The sequence below is a fragment of the Melitaea cinxia genome, chromosome 16 (genome assembly GCF_905220565.1).
Source record: "Melitaea cinxia chromosome 16, ilMelCinx1.1, whole genome shotgun sequence".
Classification (NCBI taxonomy): domain Eukaryota; kingdom Metazoa; phylum Arthropoda; class Insecta; order Lepidoptera; family Nymphalidae; genus Melitaea; species Melitaea cinxia.
In genome coordinates, this window is record NC_059409.1 from 9,686,846 (window position 1) to 9,709,928 (window position 23,083).

Here is a 23,083-nt window from a genome sequence, read left to right on the forward strand (position 1 = left end):
GATCAAACAAACACCTACAAAGTTACTAATTTTAATTAATATATGTTATGATTTATTAAGTAAAGTAAACACTGAGTTCCTGTTATTGAAAATTCTGATTAAGTTTTTATTTGTAGTAAGGGTATGTTAGAATAACGTTGATCCCGACAGGTGACAGTGCCCCAGGTGAGATTTACGAGTCACGCTAAAATTACATTATGAATTTTTAAAACCAATTACGTAGATAGGAAATGTGTAAAATATAAATTATGAATTCAGTTTAGGTTGCTTAAAAATAGAAGGTTTTTCAGGAGTAGTTTTTCCTTACAGAGTTATTGACATGAATTTCACCTTGATACCTCCACGCGTTCCTTAGAAGAAGGGTCTTGACAGAGAAACGGCAACAAAGTGATCCTATAAAAGTTCCGTTTTTTCCTTTTGAAGTAAGGAACCCTAAAAATGAGTGAAATATACTGTGTGTAAAACTGCAGAGCATAGCTATAATCGAATCTATCTAACTTCAATTATATTCTAACTATTTGGTATCTCGACAATCCTGTCAAGATAAACATTTTCAGTAATAATTTACATAACTATTATAGTACAATTTTTCGTTACATATATTATTTTTATTTTGACACTGAATTTATTCAGACGTAGGATTGACAAACACTATATACTGCTTAAAGAACTCTATAGACTGCCTAATACAACTTGTACTCGTATATCGATTGAAGAATTCGTTTACTTATAGAAACGCCGCAAATATAAATGTACGGTATCCGATAGTACGGATACAGATTTGTTTTTACAGATTAGGAAATATAATGTGATATATGAATACTCGATTTTAACTATTCTGCAAAATGAATTCTTGAATTATTACATAAAATTTAATATCATATTCAAGATCTAATATTTTGTTACAATAAGAAAGGAAATCAGGTTTATTAAAGTCGATCGATCTTATACTAATATCTTTTTTACAAAGTTCGATTATATCTAAGCAGTAGGTAATTGACGGAAATTTATATTTTCAAGGTTATTTAAAAGACAATTTGCATCGTCTTCGAAACATATGATCGATCATTTGTTAGCCGCGTCTGCTAAATAATGAATGGATATTTATTGATTTTTACTCGCTGACAAGGCCTTTACGCGTACAAGAGGTCACATTGAATTATATACAGGAGAAAACAGATCCGGTAACTAAAATAAAACTGGATTAGAATTTATTAAATTATCCTACCATAAAGAAATTTGAATATCCATTTTCTCTCAAAATGAATCTAAAAATAAAATGATAAAAAATACTGAACACTGTGTATGTCGCAGCCAATTGGGATGAAACAGTCGTTTATTTAGATGGCTAGCTCATTCATTAATCAACGCCATTATTTTAAAATACAAGCTTAAATATCTATTAATCGAACAGATGATCGCAAAATTGAACAGAATGATTGAACGGCTTTTAGCGAAGTAGTTTAATAACCATTTAAAAGATATTATTACATTATAAAAAATAAATGTCCTACAAATGATTATCTAATAATTATATAAAATAAAAAACATTGGTTACTAATAAAAATGCATAAAATATTTGCAAAAGTGGAGCTTTTAGATTTAAGTCAGATGTTAGATGTTAGTCAGTACTCAGTATGCCACGAAGAAACCGGTTCGCACCTGCACCTTAGTCTAGCTTACAAGTTGATGTTAACATAAACATTATTAAAAACAATAATAAAGCATAAGTAATATTTAGTATTATTAAGATTGCTTACGATGCCATTTAGATGAAAAATATTCTGTGAAATGTGTCTGCGGATTTTAAGTCACGTGATGCTATATGTTTTAAAAGTCATAACGTTTTACAATTAAGAGTGTAAAATGACGTTACATAATTGAGGCGTAACGGTAACTCAATTGAATTTAATACCTTTAAACGAGAAATTCTTGGATACATATATATAATCTGAATCTCGGAAATCTGCTCAGCTCCATCGATTTTCATGAAACTAGCTATTATTAATTTTTAGAAAATATCATTGTGTCAGTTTTCAGGCAATGAAAAATTGTTACAATATAATAATAATAATAATAATAATAATAATAATAATAATAATAATAATAATAATAATAATAATATTCTTTATTAAAGTGACCAGTGACTCATTTTGGTTAGTAAACAATATTTCTTACATACTATGTTAGTTTAGTTATTACAATTTTTTTTTTTTTTTTAATAAATAAATGTTACAGAACACACGAATCACCGCTGCACCGTTCCATTTTTCGAGGTAGCTCCAACAACACCCTGAACGCGTTATTGTATTGAACGCGGAGAGCACTATAAGATTTTTGAGTATATCTCGCCCATAGGCTGCACGTGTAAAAGGATGTACAATATGCTCTAAATAATGTTATCTTAACATTGGGTGAACTACGTGCAAACCTACGAGCAAGCATATTCGCTCTCACCGACAATGCTCTCCGCTCTCGTTCAATGTCAGCATCATCTTTGAGATCGGAAATCAGATAGTGCCCGAGATATTTAAAATTATCCACCCTATCCAGGATACAATCACTTAGAAATACCGGTGGTAGTTCCTTCGTACACTTGCCTCGGACGTTAAACACCATTATTTTGCTCTTTTTTACATTATAAATTAAGCCGTGTGACTTAGCATACGACTCACATACTGACAATAATTTTCTTATGCCACAGAGGACGCACTCAGCAGCACCATATCGTCAGCGTAGCTAATGTTGTTCACACATACACCATCTATGTAACAGCCAACTCTGGTACTGCTGAGCTCCGCTATCAAATCATTTATATAAATGTTAAAAAGCGTTGGCGAAGTTAATTATTAGAATACGAAGTTACGTTTCGCCATTATTTACAAAGTTGTAGTAGCTTATGTGGGAAATGCCGGTCTCGATACGAGAAGACCCCGGCTCAAACCCGCTTTCTAATTGCTCTCGTGATTTTTTTTATTTAACGTATTAATTTTTTATTATTATGACGGTAAGGTCGAAAAATATTATTTATATTTCATCAATATGTTTTAAATTAAATATCCAAAAACACGATTTACCAAAAAAAAAACCGAGCTATGCTCGGTCACCCAGTTTCTTGAAATTAAATTGTATTGGTTTAATGTCGTAAAATTTGTTCAATTTAAGGTATCAAAAAAGTAGTCCGTAAATAAATACAACACTATTTTTATGTAGGTTTTATAAAAATTATTTGAAGGTTTTTCCTTAGAACAATGAACTAGGTTGCTATTGTGTTTTAGGTTTATTGTTATTTCGCTTGGAAGTCGAATACATTGAAAGCTTTTTCAATATTCTTTTTTCCATTTTCCGGAGTAATACGTAAGTTTTTTACACGAACGACCACTAATATTTTACACACACTATAATATATTATAAGAAAATTTAATTTACGATCCCACAAATATCGTAATAATCTTAGCTTTACTAGTAATTTCATAATAAGACATTCGAGAAAATGGTAAAGTTAAACTTTATCATCAAATCATATTATCATCACATCACAGAAGATCATCACTGCTAAATAATACTGCTTTCAAGCAGTGTTGTGTTCCTGCGGTCGGTAACGTGTTGCAGGCGTCTATAAACTACTGTAATCGCTTACCATCAAGTGAGTCTTACGCTTGTTTGCCGACTTAGTAGTATAATAAAAATCTTTTTAGCTATTTTGTAGGATATCACTACAATTAATAAAAGACTTACATATTAAATGGCTACCGTCGCCCATGAAACTATGTGTTTGAATTTATATTACTTTTAATGTATTAAATAAATTAAATTTTGTGAAACAGTAGCAAAGTATTTTCTTGTGATATAGAGAGACTAATAACAGCCATATATTTATTTACCTTTACCTTTACCTTTATACCTTTGTTTAAATGAAGGTAAATATTTAACAATAGTGATGGATCTTCGCGCTAATTGGACCTGTCAATGTGACGAAGTATGAATATAGGTCAAGAATATTCAGGGCTACAAAATGCAAGGAAACATATGTATACACTTTTACAAATACGGGTCTTCCCGTGATTGCCATTTTGTAACTTCCGATATTTCGTACGTGTACCCACACATGCACAAAAAAAATGTCATTCTGTCTTATTTTAGAGTTAAATATTCCAGAATACTTTCACCTAACCACCTAAAATATTTCAACGCTGCTTTTGCTGCAAAGAACGTGTCGAATTGGACGTTTTGACAAATGTGTCAACCTGTCTGTCCTTAAAACTACGACCACAGTTTGTTAATCACATGTTGGATCTTCTAGTTAAACGTAGCTGTATATAGTTCCCTTTCTTGCATAGTACGATTATGTAAAAATGAATTTAACATCCAATTTTATGAAACATTTCTTCGTGTCGTTCTACATTGTTCAGAGAAAATATTTTTTCAATCAAAAATCATTTCATTTGTTTCACTAGTTCTGGTACCTTATTTTTTTCTTACAGATAGGAAGCCTTTTTCAGTGCGGTAAGAAAAATAATCGACTAATACTAGGTTTCAGGCGCCTATTATTGTTATATTTAATACCAAACGTCAATCAAAGGTCTCAAGGAAATATCAGAATAACTATTTAAAAAATCTTTATAAATATTCAAAATTTAATTGGTTAAAGTAATTAAAAGTTTATGGTATACTCACTAAGAGCAATATTCGCCTGCTTGTTCCGGTCAAGTTGGCCTCTCAGCGCCCTTAACCTCCGTAATTTCTGCTCTTGCGCCTCGACGCGTTCGCGCAACCTTCGCAGACGCTCGCCTTCTATCGCCACCTGTTAACATCGATTATTATAATTATGACACATTAAATTTATAATTAAAGGTATAGAAACGTGCCTGTTTAAACGCGTGAAATTCACTTATAAATAAAATGAAGAGTGAACTTAAACGTCATTAAAATACCATGTACTAAATAAAATTAAAATTTGGCGTTTCACATTACGCTCGAAATACAACAAAAATCAGTTACAACGAACATTAGTTAATTAATTTTACAGCTTAGGCTTAGGCAGCTTTGGGGTACAGCTAGTCTTCAATAAATCAAACACTTGTATATCAAAGCCTATTCAAATTACTAACATGTTAGCATCAGTAACTTAACCATCTTCTGTAATATTGAATTAAATCCATGTTAAATTATTATTACACGTAACTCATGTTGTGGATATATGGTTAAGTCTGCATTGTATCTGCAATTTGAATTTAGCTTTGTGCTGTCGGTACTGTGTTCTCTACAAAAAAATAAAAAAAACTTGACCAAATCACTCATTTATACACTAGTAATCTTCTATTGGAGTATTTCCTGTCTTTGATAGGTTCTACTGTCCTATTTACACGTCAAATAACTATGTATGTACCTATGAGATCAAAATGACAACAGGCCAATAAAGAATATAAGTTACAATGTTTTTCTATTTCTTCTTCTTTGTGAAACGATGAACAAAATAAAACACTTATTTAAATTTCCCAGTTGGTATTATTCATCGGGGTTTTATTCCCTTAAGAGATTCTGCCTTTAATATCAAAAGGGTATCCACATTAATATCGTTCGTATTGAATAAAACAGGAAATTCCTAAAGAGCTTGCGGATTTCTGTAAATTTGATTTGACAATAAAGGGAACGCCGATTGGGAATTAATTCTAAATCTAGTGATTCGAACTACTTCCCAAAAAACATTCAACATATTTCAAACGTTTTGAAACATTATTTAGTATCACTATATATACATACAAAGTCATTTAAATATTACGTCCTACATTAAATACTCAAAAAATAAATATAATTTCCATACGGAATACTTTCACCAGTTCCCTTTATTTAAACGTATTTATAGTTGTAACGTGTTTGGTTGTAAGTCAAATCTATATGAAGTGTAGCGTAGGTAAGGGAATATAAAATAGGTAAGGGCAAATAGCTGAGAGTCATTTAATATAGTAGTTAAACACCTGCGTATTTTCCATGAGAAATTGTGCAACTGATATTAGCATACTATATTAGTATTGATATTACAAGCGACTTTAATTTAAATCTAATAATACTTTATTATTAGATTTATATTCATTTAATATTTATTTATTTTTTAACAGTTGTGAGTATTGATATAATGAGACTAATTTGTGGATTTCAAATAAGGTCATCTCCTTTACTTGTAATTTATATTATTTTATGTATCTTAAAAAATAATTTAATTTAAAATTTAATTAAAAAATGAATATAAAGAGAACATATTTAATATGATGATACAAAACTTTTATGAGGATATTAACGGTCATTTCGTATAAATAATGAATGAATGAAATGAACATCGTTATGCCTGAACGAAATAGATATACAACATTTTTTACACAAACGTATAAAATTTAACGTGACGATACAATATACTCATAATTTAGGTTCATTGTGATTGTGTGACTTCGAAACAAAGTAAATCCGAAGGGTAATTTTATTTATGTTTCATTCTTATTTATTAGGTGGGAAAAGTTTATTTTAAGAGCGATAAATATCGCATTAGGCTTACGGCGTCCGACTTCAGGCTGCGAGATTTATATTTTCCTCGGAAAATAATTTTCAATCTCTTACCTTTCGCAAAATTATTAGGGTTTGTATCTGCGACTAGTATCTTTAGTATCACGAGTCAACCTGTAACATCCCATTGCTGGGCATAGGTCTCTTTCTCCACATAGGAGAAGAGTCGAAGCTTAATTCACCACATTGCTCCACTGCGGGTTGGTGGATATAATCACTAATATGAATTACGGTCGCTATCAGGTGTCTCTGACAACCGAGACCGACTGCTTAATGTGATCTCCGAGGCATGATGCGAAGACCCAGAAGGATAGACAAACAGACCGGAAAGAAATATTTACACAAATACAAATATCCATCCCGAGCGGGACTCGGACCCGCAATCGCCGATGTGTGAGTTCCCACACGGTGCGCTCACCACTAAATCAGAGCGATGATCTTTAGTATAAACTATCATTATCTAGTTGAGAGTTACTTACAAAAATCATTATTAAATTACTTCGTTAAATTAGAATTAGCGTAGCCAAACAGCGTGTTTCTACTTCAAAATGTTATGATCCCAGATAAATATCGAAATTTAAAGTCACCTTGTATGAAATTCCTATTTTAATGTTAAAAGATAAGAAATATAAGTAAGCCCAACAAAGTTAGACAAAACAAATGGGATTAATCATTAAAGCAACCTAATTCTTTATCGTTACACGTTTATATATTCAATTTAAAACTTTTAAATCGCCTAACAAAATATAAAACTTGAAAATGAGGGAGGGTGGGCTTTAAATAACCACCAAGTTCTGAAAAGACTGTATTGTACACTTTTATTCATAGCCGAGTAGAGTAACCTAAGACTGTTAACATATATATTTTACAAGCTTGTTTAGATACCTACATTTTTTATTAAATTTTAGTATTTTTTTAACGCGCTAAGCTTAAGCAGTCTGCTAACGTAATACTGTTGGACAAAAGTCACATTTATATAAGAAAAAATTAATTCGCAGATACAAAGCGGCTCAGCGGATCGTCTCATCAAGATTAACGGTAATTATTTGATTTTGTTTAACACCTGGTTAATCAAAACAACTGGGACCAACAGCTTAACGTTCCCTCCGAGGCGGAATGGAACAAGAACAAATACCAAAAGTAATATTTGAACAACACAATTTATTCAGCGTTAATATAACTTTCATTACCAGTACAATAAAATGGTCGTAATTATGATACTAAAATAAACATTTCTCACAATACGGCCTCCATGTGTATGTGTTTAACAGATGTTGTGAAATTAAATGTAGAAAAGACTTACGTGTTTTAGTATTGATCTCTTTATTGTCTAAGCAATAATCCCTTAGACACATTAAAATTTTTTGAAGATCTCTAAAAGTTTTGATTACATTTAAATTTGTAAATAATAAAAGATTTGAAATATACGATTAAGGTCAATAGTTCTTGCTCATAATGAAATTTACGTTATTGTTATAAAATATTCTTCTGACAATAAGGACAATCCCTAGAACGACGAACCAAGGAAGCCAATTAACGAAGAAAAACAATTCATTTCAAAAATATGAAGAAGCGTCTTCATTGAACGTAAGTTATTTTATACTTTATTAAATACACAATAAAGTAAAATATCACTAACTGTTACTGTTTCTGTTCGGAATTAAAAGCTTCGTTAATAAATTATTTGGCTTTCCTTCAACGTCTGAAAAGACCCCGTTTATAAAGACTTATTCAATTATTGATAATACCAGCGACTTAATTTACATTAACTAGCAACGCTGGCTAAAAATAAAGAAAATTAAACTATATTAGGTTTAGGTATAAAAATCCTAGAATTCTTTCCCAACTGACACGGTTTTACCCGTAATAAATTTCGAAATGTGTCAGATTGATTGTGATTTATAATAGCTGAATTGATCATTTGAATCGTAGCTTAGTAAAGTGATGATTTATAACCTACAAGGTGGGTTGCTAACTGGCAGTCGTCATAGTAACAAGGTCAAGGTCCGGTGTATTGGTATATTTTGTAGTCAAGGTGCGGGTGGCTATAGTCTTTTCACACGTTTCTTCACATGAAATGAGAAAGGGGTTTAAGTTCACGGCATAATTAGGTACACTGATAGATATTGTTGAGTGACCCGCAACTGTGCCTTAAGCTAAGGCGCCCGCGCATTGAGAAGAGAAAAGACATTCCAATCTTGAATGAATGTACGACGCATCTTTTTATTATATAAAGAACAAGCATGTGATGCTAATATATAGTAAAGGTTTCATCTCGCTCGCATATTTCTCCGACTTGATTTACATTTATTTTTCACTGAATTTGTTGTTCAATAAAAATAAAATAAAGGCTATATCACTCCTGAATAGTGTAGCTTTCCGTTAGTAAAAGAATTTTCATGATCGGATCTGTATTTCCGAAGATTACCCCCGGCAAACAACAAAGTTAGAAACTTTACCTCTTTATAATATTAGTCTAGATTAGTATAAAAGTATAGATAATACGTCTAATAAAGCCAGACTAGTAGTCACTTTTGACACTTAGCGTGTTCATTCAATATTGAGATCAATATTCTGAAGCTAAAATATTTTTTAAAGTTTGGAATTAGAAATAACTAAACAGAATTTTCTCTATACAATACAAAATTTTCTGAATATCAAAGTAAAGTATGAAAGGAATTTCATTTTCATTTGAAAACGGCAAAATAAAGAAATCATATATTAAGACCGAAATGTCGCAATGTCCTGTTTTAAATTAAACGCGTAACTTAAAAGCATTTGCATAGTTAAATCTAATAGAAATTTTAATGGACAATTTTCATACCTTCCCTCATTATTTTCATTTTTCGCTTCCTTTCATTCTCGGGACACTATTATAAAGGTTGCGTACGAAAGGTGAAATAATAAAGAAAATTAAACATTTTTTAAATAATTGTAATTTTTTTTTTCTGGTATAGTATATTACTAGAAGTTATTTAAATAAGTTTACGAAAAAATTGTCGTGTGAGTTGATTAATCACAAGAAGTATTTCGAGCCAGTGTATTTTTAATGACACATTTGTTAAAGATGAGTTATAAACCTTGAACAAAACCACTTTTCATATACCTAATTTTTTTAATGTTTATTAACTTTCTTTACAGAAGCCATAGTATTACATATTCTATGAAAATTTAACGTAAAGCTCACCAATGATGATGTAAAAGGTAGATAATAGACTTTGATATACAGAAGACGTACAAACATCCAAACGTTTAGTAACAGGGTTTCAAAGTATTTGTATCCTGGAAATTAAAATTAAAAAGTTACGAGTCTGAGGGCCAATTTAACATATAACATAAACTGATCGTCGATAATGTTAACCTTGCACATAAGTTACTAAATAAATAATTTTTTTCTTTTGGAAACTTACTTTATCAAAGATTACTCAAAAAGTAGTTATCAGATCTCGATCAAATTTAAATGATACTACAAAACAAGCATCAGCTTTCAATTAAAACAATAATTATCAAAATCGATACACCCAGTGATAAGTTATGCAGTGTAATACTACGTAAGTCGACGAAATAGTCAAGTAAATACTCATTATTAGATATAGCTCAAAAATTACGTTACATCGCAATCAAATTTAAATGGGACCACATGAGACACGCCACCTTTCGATAAAAATAAAAATAATCGAAATCGGTCTACCCAGTCAAAATTTCTTAGGTAATATACGTAAAAAATACACGTGAATTGAGAACCTCCTCCTTTTTTGGAAGTCGGTTAACAAAATTAGTTACACTGTTTACGAATAGACACGCATGCCAGGCGGATAAATTGAAGTTCGCTCATGAAAAAAACAATCCAGATAATTTTATAGCATACAAATCGTAATAATGTTTAGGTATATCACATAACATTCTGAACTTTATCAGCAATTAGTTCCGTTCACCTATCTGTTCCTTTTACATATCTCTTTGAATAGATACTATAGTTACAGTACGAACTACATTTGGTACCGCAAAGCCACAATCATTTGTATTGTTGTATTTCCGTACATGAAGCAACCGTTAATATGAGAGACGTAGAAACTAAGATAGACTAACAAACAGTTTACCTCTACTAAAGTTTACATATTGGATGTGCCGTATACTAACAAATTTGTAGATATTTGAAGTACCTGCAATAGTGTTTTACTCGTTACATGATTGCTTTATTGAAACATGAAACTATAAAGATTGAAATTACAACTTATTATATATATATTTTTTTTAATTTTGTAAATATTGTTTTTAAAAAATTCGCTATCTCCTAGAACACTGACTACTGTTTCATGTTTTTATCTATTGATTAAACTTGTGTGATAACGAATTAGCAGTAAATAATATTATAAGTGTTTAAAGACTTTTCTAATTATGGCAACATAAATTACTCAAAGCAGGTCGCTTGCTTTGCTCATCCTACTAAATTAATAACTGAAACGCAAATCCCCAGTTGACCTTACCACCTCTTGCTTGCGGCTAATTTTAAATTACATTTGCTTAGAAAGAAAATATAGAAATAACAAATATTTATGAAAAAAAAATGAAATCTTTGTTCGCGGTTTAATGGTTGAGTTTTTATCCTTTATTTGTATCAATATCTATATATACCTAATTTATAACAGAGCGTCTGACGTAAAAGAATTATGAAAATGAGCAATGCAACTTATAACATTAACGCCTTTACGAAAACTTTAATTATAAATATTATTTGTTTATCCTTACATAAGACAGACAAATTATAGTGCAGTAATATTGCTAATCATGTTAATATGGAATAATTTGAATATTGTTTAGTCATATTGTCATCATTTTATTTTAAGACGTTTTGTCGTACACATTACTGTCGGGAAAGGCATTAAATACGCTGGCGGAGCCGCATGTGGCATGTTGTAAAGTAATTTATTATTAACTAGCAAGCAACCTCCGTTTTTCTTTGCATTATTGAATCCCACGTTCTTTTGGTAATTTAATTTTTATTTCTCGTAACAACAAAATAAAACTCTTAAAACGTAGATGGACTTATGTAAAAATTAGTAATTTAAATTCAATGTAGCTCATTACATACATACAAAATACTATACTATTTATATAAAGTTTAAATCTACGTCATTTAACAGAACAGACGCATATTACAAAAGATTTTCTTTTTAAAGAAATAATAGCGCCTACATATTAGAAAAGTTCAGAAGACGATGGCTTTAGAACACCCAAAGATGACTTATGGCTAAGTTGTAACTTAAAACACGATTAAATACTACGGTTCATTTTATTTTAACTTTAATTTTAACTTAAATACCGGTAACTACAATTTTCATGTCGATTTATCTTTTTAATTTATAATAAAATAAAAAGGGCTTTTGAAGCGATTCATCAGATATACGTGACTACAAAATGAAGCGCCTAAGTAAAAACATATTAATGTCTCACTACAGAAAAGGCTCATTTCAAAAGTTCCCCTACAACACTCCATCAAGCTTTGATATTACGAAGAGAATTTTATACGTGTTTTAAATTTCTGGCGTAGAATTAACTGAAGAATAAAATTTATATAATATTTAAATTGTAATATATTTAGATATATCTCAAGGGATTACGTATAGAGTTAAGAAAAATGTTTTAAATCATTAAATATAATAAAACTAAGTTGATAAAATGTTCGTGCCGATAAAACTTAAAAAGGAGTCCCGGCACGATAAAGGGACCTATATAGTGTGATAGCCCTTTATCCCCCCTCGAACAAGAAAGTTCCCGTTTTAACCTAAAGGGCGTGTTTTTAAAGATATAAGGGCTTTTCCTACCCTTCAACTTTAAGTGTAGTGGCGCCATCTGTTGTCGAGTATTTGAACTTCATTCAGAACAACGATTATTTGGGTTGCATTTTGAAAGGCACTGCGAGCAATTGCAGCATGTGTAGTAATGGCGCGAAATTTAAAATTCCAATTTCAATAAAGTTTTAAATTACATTTGTTACTATAATAAAGTTATTAAATTTAATGTATTTATAGAGCAGTAGCTAACTTATATTTTGGAGTTATTCAAATTAGTTAACGACATAATTTTAGTTATTCAAATTAGTTCTGAAAACATTTTAAAATTTAAGTTTTTAAATTTCGCGTCTTTACTACGTATGCTACAGCTGCAAAACCTATTGTTACGGCGGACGATAATGTCGAGAACATTCTAGAAGGTGTGAGAAAGAAAATATTCTCAAACTTTCTCGAATATCCTAGAGCCTAGCTCTCTGAATATATAAGAGCCCGGTGTCGCCCGCCATAGTTCGATTTGAACAGCGAAACAAGCGATTTCGAAACGAAAAGGAAAGAAGTTATTAAAAAAAATTAGGGATTGGAAATTTTTGTTAAATACCCGTACGAAGCCGGGGCGGGAAGCTAGTATTTAATAATGCGGAATATTGAAGCTAGGCTTAGATTGCGATTGGTAGGGATTAGCATTGGAAATAGCTAATTGGCTAGTCCTTTTCTTTTATAAGCCTCATTTTATTATATACAAATGTATTTATTATTAATTACATAGCGACATAGTCAGAAATAGCAGACAAAGCTCTTAAAATTAAAATTAAAAATATACCAAAGGTAAAGCTAGAAAAGGTTATTTAAAGGAGTGAAAACCGGTGATATATTCCCTCAAAATAAGTGCTACAAAGCCGGAAACCACTGTGGCTAAGCATGTTTAAGCCGTTGTAAGAAACGAAGCAAGTAATCCTATTAAGAATGAATAGATGTTAAGGGCAGGATAACGTCTAATAGTATAATAACTTAAGTTGATCCACCTTTATGAGTAGTTTCGAGTCCTCCGTCGATTAAAGCCTCTTAATGAGTTATAATACAAGATATGAACGCTGGCAACGAAACTATTTTTAAAGAATGTAGTATGAGAGCGAAGTTGTATTTAAAAACCGGCCAAGTGCGAGTCGGACTCGCGCACGTGCAGTGGTCCGTACCTTTATATATAAAAACAGCAAGAAAATCACGTTTATTGTATGGGAGCCGCCTTAAATATTTATTTTATTCAGTTTTGGAGTATTGTTATAGCGGCAACATAAATACGACATCTGTGAAAATATCAACTGTCTAACTATCATCGGTTCATGAGATACAGCCTGGTGACAGACGGACGGACAGCTCAGTCTTAGTACTAGGATCCCGTTTTACCATTTGGGAACGGAACGCTAAAAAGTTAAAACATTATACCTACTTATTTTATGTTATAGTACAAAATGTATCCAATGGGGATTATATTTTAAAGTTTGCCACTTTATTTATTTATTTATTTATTTACAGAAGAAAAAAAGATACAATTTATGTGATAAACAGTGCAGCAAAAACAATGCGCAGTTTAACAGTGCACTGTGTTTCTAAAGTAATAATACTAAAGTACATACGACATTATATACTAACATAAAAATATGATATAAAGCTTTACAAATATAGATTATACATGTGAATATATTGGAAAGAAAAAAAAATAACATTAAGTGGTTAAAAAATAGTAACAATCATAATAAAAATAATAAATGCGGTCATGTCAATCTCTCTCTTTAAGTTGGTCTAAAAAGAATTTTTTAAATATGTTTTTTATAGTTATTTTTTTGATTTTTTTTTTAATTTGATGGCAGATTATTTATTAAGAATGGAATAATATATTCAAGCGTACGTTTTCCATAAAAATTACTATGCCTAGGTATTTTTAATGTATGATTTGTAATATTTCTTGTTAGTGTATAGTGACTCACTTTTATTTGAATGTTTGAATTAAAATATTGTTCTATTAATAACGTATATTTTATTTTAGTATGTATTGACATTACTTTGCAGTAGTTAAATAATTTCAATGAGTTGTTTTTGTATTTATTTCTTATGTATATGGGTATGATTGTTTTTAAGATTCGTAATTGGAGATGATAGATTCTATCGAGATGTGATTTAAATGTAAGACCGTAGGTGCTTAGTCCATAAGATATAATAGATTCACTTAAAGATTTATAAAACATTAATAGTATTGTGAATGGAATTTTGGGTTTAATTATGGTTAGGTAATTTGGCTAAAAGGGCACGTAATTTGTCACAAACATTGTTTATATGTACCTTCCAATTGAGGTTAGTATCTATAGTAATACCAAGGTAACGCTGAGTTTTAACAAAGTCAATGTGGTTACAGTAAAAAAAAAGTGCAAGCAAAACATTATCTTGGAAGTACTGTGATAGTAATTCCATTATAGATGTTTTCGGTACGTACTGCCTTTATTGGTTGGAACATAATGTATAATATATTATGTTTATTCTTACTTTTGTAATATCTTTGTGTAATAAGAGATTCTTTTGATACGCTTTAGAACAAAAAAAAAATACTAACGACAGAAACAGTAAGCCGTGTGACATTGATATTATTCGACAGTTATATGACAGCAAGTCTATACGCACGTGTAGACAATCTGATTTAAATGATACTGAAACTGCGAAAATACGAACACAGAAGTTTGATCCAGTGAATATCAATTAACGTGTAACGCTGACATTTTCTCAAATAAATAGAATTTTCTGACAGAAATTACGTACCTACACTTATTTTAAATCCCGAACCCGGATGTCACGTATTCTTAAGGTGAATATATAATCAGAAGAAAAAAGGCATTTCAGTACTATCATAAAGGTAAAAGAAAAAACGTCTAGAATTTTGTATGAGTTTCTTATCGACATTGCTGTAGTTAGAACATTTGGAAAGATACATAAATATTACTGTTATGTATTAGCTGGTAATATTGAGCGATAAATTAAAGTTAAATATTCACACCACATACACACACGCACGCATACATACACACAAACATGCACGATATTGAAACTTCTATCAATCCCGATAAACTTTCTCAATAGAATGGTACCTGATGTTGCCGCGCCTCCTGCTGTTTCAAGTAACGCAGCCGCTGCTCTTTGGCGCACAGCAACTGGTGCTGGGTATCGATCTGCTGCTGCTGTCGGAGCGCCATCGCCCGAAGTTCACCCAGCGTCAGCTCCACCCCTTCCCCCAACTGCAACAAACACAACAAAAACGCCATTGATTAAACTTTACTAGGTCTCTCCCTCTCTCTCTTTCACTCTTTCTTTAGCCTATTGCAGTCCACTGCTGGACAGAGGCTTCCCCAAGTTTGCGCCAAACTTTCCAGTTTTACCCAATTACTAGGTACAAAAAGTATTTTAATTGGATTTCTTTTTAGGTGTTTAGGGCAAATTAAGCAATGCAAAAAAAAAATCTTTAAAATCATTTTAACTGTGTACTATTCAGATGTGTACTATTCAGATGATAATATCAATCAAAGTACGATTTGGGTTTCGTTGAAGAGACTTAATATTCAATACACAAAATAAAAATAATATTAAAAACTTATCTATAACATCATTTCCATAAAGAAACAACAAAACTGATCAAATCTAATAATAAAACAATTTCTTTCCGAAGATTACGACACATGGTATCAAAAACATTTCTTGAACGTTATCTTTTTGAATACATTGACTAAAAAGTGTTACGTAGCTTAGGAATGTTGTATGCTAAGTTTATTAAGATAAGTTAATAAAAGTTATAATAAAATGTGAAACGACATTTTCGTGTTTTGTTATAAAAATAAACAAAATAAACAAACGCCTTTTATAGGTTTCGGAATAAATTATGAGGTTCTTATTAATTTTTTGTTAAAAATGGGCTCAATTTTATTTTGAAAAAGTTAAGAGATATTATGTTATACATTAACTCAAAAAACTTTACAAAGCAATAAATACACCAGTTTACACTGCTTAAAGCTTCGTTAACAGTACAATCTTATAAAATTAAAAACGTGTTTTTTTACCCCCATGGTATATAATATATGAATGTGCGTACGTTAACTAGTTTTAAAATTAAAACAGGAAGTTTAATTTAATTTACAGTTCTAAAAATTATTTATTCGAAAATTTTAAAGAGTAAACGCTAATTTGATCATCGGCTATAATAATTAGAAGAATCTGTTCATTTATTCGATCCGAATCGAGGTTTACTTCTCATTAACTATCTGCAAATTTGCTTTGCAAAGTTTACTGCAGTGTAATATATTTTTTATTTCACATTTCCTAAAATATGGAATAAAAATTCTAGGATTCATTTATTAGTTTAATTTAGTTGATGAGTAGGTTCGATTTCATATTTAATTGAAAATGTTTTAATACCATATAAGCTGTTATAATGTAATGTAATTCAACAAATAATTACATTTTCGAATTATATCACCAATTCATGAGTTTTAATCCTATGAATGAAACACAATACAATAGAGTTAGTCAATGCCAGTTAATTCCTGCGTTCGGTTTTATTGGCACTGTCAGATCCACGGATTAAGCACCGAAAATACCAAATAAAATACAGCGATAATTCAGTTTGAAAGGAATTTCATTCTGCCGTTTGGAATGTAATTCTATGGTTGAGTTTGTGACGTTTATTTGTTTATTATTTAATGTTGTTAAGCGAAGATTCACATGTCTTTAAGAACTTTCGCTTTCATCAAATTTAACGTTAAATTTGTAGAGAAACTATTTCCAAGTCATTCCCTCCGCCATTACTGATGTATGACATCAAATATTTCACTTTGTCTTTTCACGTAACCCACATTCGTAGCGTATTTGTAGAAGCTGAAGTATGAGTGAAACTCGGCGATAACCGGTAAACTACCAACTGCGACTTTTGTGCTTACTTAAAAATAATTACAATTTTATACATTTGTTGCTACAATATTGGATTAAATTATGTTTTATTTTAAAAATAATATTGTAACATCAACTGATTGACTGAAACAACAAAAGTGATTTATGGCCTTATTCAACTTTTAAGACTATTATTTTTTTAAATCAAAATCTAGAATTTATAATTCAAAAAATAATTACGTTTTATTTTATAAAGTATTAATTTAATATCATTAGAAAAAAAGGGGTTTTTGATTCCGAAATGGATTGAAAATAAAAAAAAATAAACAAACGTACATTTTACAGAAATAAGAAATACACTGTCTTTTAGATACAATGTAAAACATGTTTTATAAACCCAATTCTTCGTACATAATAAATTGCCTTATCGATTGTTACTATTGGGTCAGAAAAAGTTCGGACTTTTCCCTTCAGCGCCATAACGGAAGAATTAAGTGGCCGAATGTAAATCTTGACACTTGTTGATAGCGTCCGTCCGTGGTAACGTATTGGCGAGGATATGTTACACAAATATGTTAAAGCCGAGGATATTTCACAACACGTGTGTGACATGAATAATGATCGTGTAAAATATGCGGAATTCGGAAAATTTATATCTTTTAACGAATATGGTAAATTATAACCTACATCAAATAACAATATACAAAGTTTAATTAAGTATTGCGTCATTTGTATGAACATTTTTTTTCTGATGTTATATATATTAGAGTAAGTTTTATTGTTACGAATAACATAAATCGTGTTTAAATTAATTGTTAGGTAAAAAAGAAAACAGAATTAAAATAAATAATGTGTAACTAGAAATCTCATTAAAATTCTCATGAAAGCATCCCACAACTTAGTGTCTAACTTAATCATTACAGACAGATATTACGAAGAAAAGGTCACACGTGAAAACCTTTTAAACATACGTACACAGACAGAAATAGGTTAACGACGAAATAATGCAGGCGCGGTGCCGCGTTTGAATTACAGTTTCACACGCGACAGTATTTTGCATGTGAATGCAAAAATAGGGTACAAAGCTTATCAATGCGATTTACAACATCTTTGCCTTGGAAGACAAACTTAAGGAGGGTTTATACTAACTTTCGAATTCTAACTTCATCCCTTTTAAAAAGAACAATAGAAAAAATTGTGATTATATTATAAAAAAAAAATGATTATAAAAACTTTTAGCGGGCGTCTAAACCACCAGAGATTCACAGTAATGTATTTTAAATGAAATAAGAGATATTTACCTATTAAATTAAACTTATACGAGTACATTTCTTAAATCAAACCGCGTGTTCACCACAAGCGGATTCACTTACTAAAATGTACAAAAAATACGGACACGGACAATCAGTACGATTTTCGTAATGATTGTTTCATTTGAATTCCTACTTAGAAATAAACAAACACCGGTATATGTTCAAAAAAGGAGTAGGTACAGACTGACATGCTAAACATAGTCATAATAATTATATTTCAACTGTGCAGATTTTCTTTTGAATAACTTTTTTTTTACCTTTAAACCATAATTTTTTATTTAATAAAAACTTATATTATATTATGTTTCCGTGTCTGTAAATTCATCATTCATTAAATTTAAATATTACAATTCTCCGAGTTGAGCAAAATTTTAATTGTACTTCAAGCATCTCATTAACATCGTGGAATCCTGTAATGAGATTTTATTGTAAGAACTTCGCAAGAAAAACGTCCGCACAAAAATTATATTAGTGAATATGCAAATAAAAGGCACAACGCTAATAAGTTTCTTGCGTTATAATCATCATCTATCAAGGTACTCCAATATACATTTACATCATTTAATATAAATAATAATAATAATAATAATAATAATATTTATTGGACACAATCATAAATTATACAATACAGATTACCCTGACTCCTGCACTAGTTTGCACTGTGTTGCAGACGCCAGTATCCTCCCCTTAAATATATGTAATGACAAATTATGGCCTTAAAAACTAATTAAAAAATGTATAATACTAACTAAATAAAAAATATATAAAAGAAATCCCTTCTAATTAATAACAAAAATCTATTACAAAATTTTTCACCTCAAGTATTTTCTCGGCTTATTGCTAGGGTTCGCTTATTGCTCTTATCAAGGTCTGACACGTTATTAGTGTATAGACAGAACATTCTTATCTCTATTGACAAAAAACTTATACATCAAAATAGTATTCTTTAATATATTAATACAGTTTTTAGTACATTTACTTCCATGTATCTTGAAAATCGTATTCACGTTATTTATAAGTAAATTGCTTCTTATTAGTCTCAACTCTTTATCACGAATCTTCATACCCTATGAACCGGATGTTCACGCTGGTAGGTCAGCTCATTTAATTCTTACAATTTAATATACATTATTACAACTTTAGCGCAAATTAAGTTCCGCTATTAAGCTAGCACCGGGTAATTTAAGTTTGACAAGTTTTAAGGTCAATTACCGTCCATTCCATATGTATATGGAATAGTTAGGAATTTCTAACTACTTTCGTGGCAAGTATCACTTCAAAGGTACCTACTGAGAACTAACACAAATTAATTGCTCGCTTAGAGTGAAACTGACGCTTTAGAGTTTAATTCACTTCGTCTTCGTGGTCGATGCCACGCAGCATGGCTTCGTCATACTAATTTGATAAATTAATTGATAATTATATACTTGAGTAATTAAGCACCTGCAATTCGTTATACAACGATTTACAAGATATTAATCCAATTCGAATTTAACTCACGTTTTAATAATAAACATATTATGCATTTCATTATATTTAATAATAGTGTAACTATTGGCTACGTTATGACATATGTACTTGACACTGTAGTAAACAAGTATAACTACCGGGATTAAATGACTACTAATGAAATACCTACATTATCAGTGATGGTTTATATGCTTACTCTAAGCTGTTTCCAAATATATTATCGACTAAAACCTCCGCATGTTTGTAATAGCATTTATTTCTAATCTTATCTCGGATACCCGCATCTCGAATGCACTTTGGGTATTTGTGCTTGTTCTGCAGTTGCGACTCTCTAAATCTTGCGAAGAGTGCAGACTAATCTTTTAAGGATTTAAGGTTCATGTACAGCAATAATATAGATACGAGCATATATATGTGTGGATTATAAGTATCGAAAAAAAATACCAAATATCGTTTACAACTCAGATTAACCACCGATTTAATACTATCGAAACTGATTTTGATATAAACATTAAGCATATACCTTAAATTCGACTTTATGGATAAATTTATAATAAAAGCACGTTTTACAAATTACAAAGTAATGTCAAAATTTATCTAGTTATGATGATTATGACTAAAGTTAAACGAAAAGTTAAACTTGAACTTAAATCACGGCTATAAAAAACTCAGAAGGATAAATTAAAATATCAAGTATATTATATAAATAGTGACTATAGATAAACGTTGTTTTTTTGTATACTCTCTTCAAAACCATAAAATACAGAAAACGTATTTTAACAAAGTACATAGGATAAAGACAAATAAATATTCAATATGAGGTATATTAATATGGGGTTTGGAATATATTTTTATTTCATTATTTATTAATGTTTAATTTTATCTACAATACGTTTTCAAATTGTACAAAAGCGGCCTTTGAAAGAAAGAAATAGAACACATTATTAAATACAGTTTATTTTTGCAAACAAAAATTATATCCTTAAAACGAAAATACAGTTAAATCTCAACAAAATACTCTAATAATAATTTTCTTTCGACGTAGACATTCAATATTATTTTACTGGTTCAGAGAAATTTTGACAAATTATTTGATAAATTTGATAAATTCAGTAGAAATGTAGACGACAGTTCTTCATCTCACCTGTTAATAAATGATCGGAATTGAAATCGGGATTGGCCTTTATTAATTACTTGATTCAATTTATACTTTAAACGTAAGTTTATCAATTCATTAAGGAATCCTCAGAAACACTCAGAACATTTCACTTATCGATACTATAATATAAAGTTGAAAATGTATTTTTTTTTTCTTTGAATACCTTTATCAGTCTTCCATTAGAAATATTTCATCACTCATCATCATCATCATCATCATCACTTCAGCCTATCGTAGTTCACTGCTAGACATAGGCCTCCACAAGTTCGCGCCAAAAAGGGCGTGAACTCGTGTGAAAGATTTATATTGATAAAAATATAATTATCACATCAGTCAGAACAGTCGTTGGTACAATTAGACATAATTATATAATAAAAAGTTTTTTTTTTGTTACATCATTTGTTTTAACTTTATTAACAAAATCTCCTTTGTCCTTGATTTGTTTATTTTTCCATTTGTGACAGACTTGTATTTTGGAACCGTAAGCAAACGTGTTGTGACGACGCGTTGACGCACAGCACTGGTTTGTGGCTGCTGCCCTGGGGGTTGCGGGTTCGATCCCCGCTTATGACAAACAATTGTAATGAATATTGCAGAGTCGTTGAAATTATTATGACTTGCAACTGCTTATGATTGCTTATATTATGAGTTTGAGCTTAAACCGTTTCGCTGCTTAAGTGCAAGTCGGCTGATATACAAGTCTCAGAATTTGTTCTAAAACATGCGGTTACCCCAAAGATATTTTACTTTACAGCAGAGTTCTAGTCTGTATAATTTAAGAGCAACTAAAAATTCAAATCCGATATCAAATTTCTACGCCACTGTACCTGACAACAGCTACTAACTTTGTATAATACAGCAAACTACTACACATTATTAAAACTTAGAACTCAATCATCCATCCATCCATCAGCCTTTAAAAGTCCACCGCTGCTGCTGCTTCCCTAATTTTTGCCACTACGTCCGGTCCTGCACCCTCTGAATCCAGCGACTTCCAGCTGTCATCTTAAGGACTCAATATTAGTATATAATATAATGTAATTATGTATGAGCTCAATCAATTATATACTAGGCTTAATATTGGTATATAACTTATTGAGATCATACATAATTACAAGAAGGACGTTATGTAGATATGAAATTTGCATACTTTATTTACTATAACATACTTACAACTAAAAATAAATACGAAAATGTATTTCTTTCTTAATATTTTTGTAAGAGTACAAATAAATGTCGTTAAAAATAAACTAAAATACAAAACTCATGAATTTATTTTATCAAGGTCTACTTAACTGAAAAAATATAACCAAGTATACTGAATTAATGTCATGGCATATTAAACAAATCTAAGAATGAAATACAAATAACAAAACGACATACACGAAAATAAAATCAAATTTCTTTATTTTGCTTCTATACGAAAAATAACATTTAGAATTGTTTTTCCGAGAGCCGAAATTCATCTACGATCAGAAAATGTTATTTAAGATTACATTTTCATATTTCAAAAGGAATCTGTCCCTGTAATACCTCATTTTGTACATTTGGCGCTGTAGTGAGTAGCGCTGACGCTGAACAAAAAATATTACGTCACATCAATGTCTCGAGATGTCAAAAATGGAATAATCAGCAATAAAGAATTTCTATCTCCTTTCAATTTTTCGAAATACGCCTTGTGAATGTATTCAAAACTCGTAATAAAGAAAATGATTGTGTCTAAATATTTTTTATTTTTATTACTATGCTCCTTCTACTTTTTTTAATACTCTATCAATTAAATTTACACAAAACTATGTAAAAACTCAACTATTTTTATACTGATATGAATTACTGTAAAAAGAGTAACAAATTTTATCTAAGGA

The 23,083-nt window shown here is 30.4% G+C and overlaps 1 protein-coding gene and 1 long non-coding RNA gene across 2 annotated transcripts in view; one reads left to right on the forward strand and one right to left on the reverse strand.

Annotated features, from left to right (window-relative positions):
- The window catches only part of LOC123661247 (apoptosis-stimulating of p53 protein 1-like), a 132,260-nt gene that overhangs the window by 37,920 nt on the left and 71,257 nt on the right, over positions 1–23,083 (reverse strand). Inside the window, exons 2-3 of the mRNA XM_045596234.1 lie at positions 15,488–15,634; positions 4,678–4,804 (exon numbers count right to left, since the gene is read on the reverse strand). Of these exons, the coding sequence (XP_045452190.1) occupies positions 4,678–4,804; positions 15,488–15,634 (274 nt within the window). The remainder of the gene's footprint in view (positions 1–4,677; positions 4,805–15,487; positions 15,635–23,083) is intronic.
- Positions 12,736–23,083, forward strand: part of LOC123661253 — a 315,897-nt gene continuing 305,549 nt past the window's right edge. The window contains exon 1 of the long non-coding RNA XR_006744319.1: positions 12,736–12,845. This is a non-coding gene — a long non-coding RNA (uncharacterized LOC123661253). The remainder of the gene's footprint in view (positions 12,846–23,083) is intronic.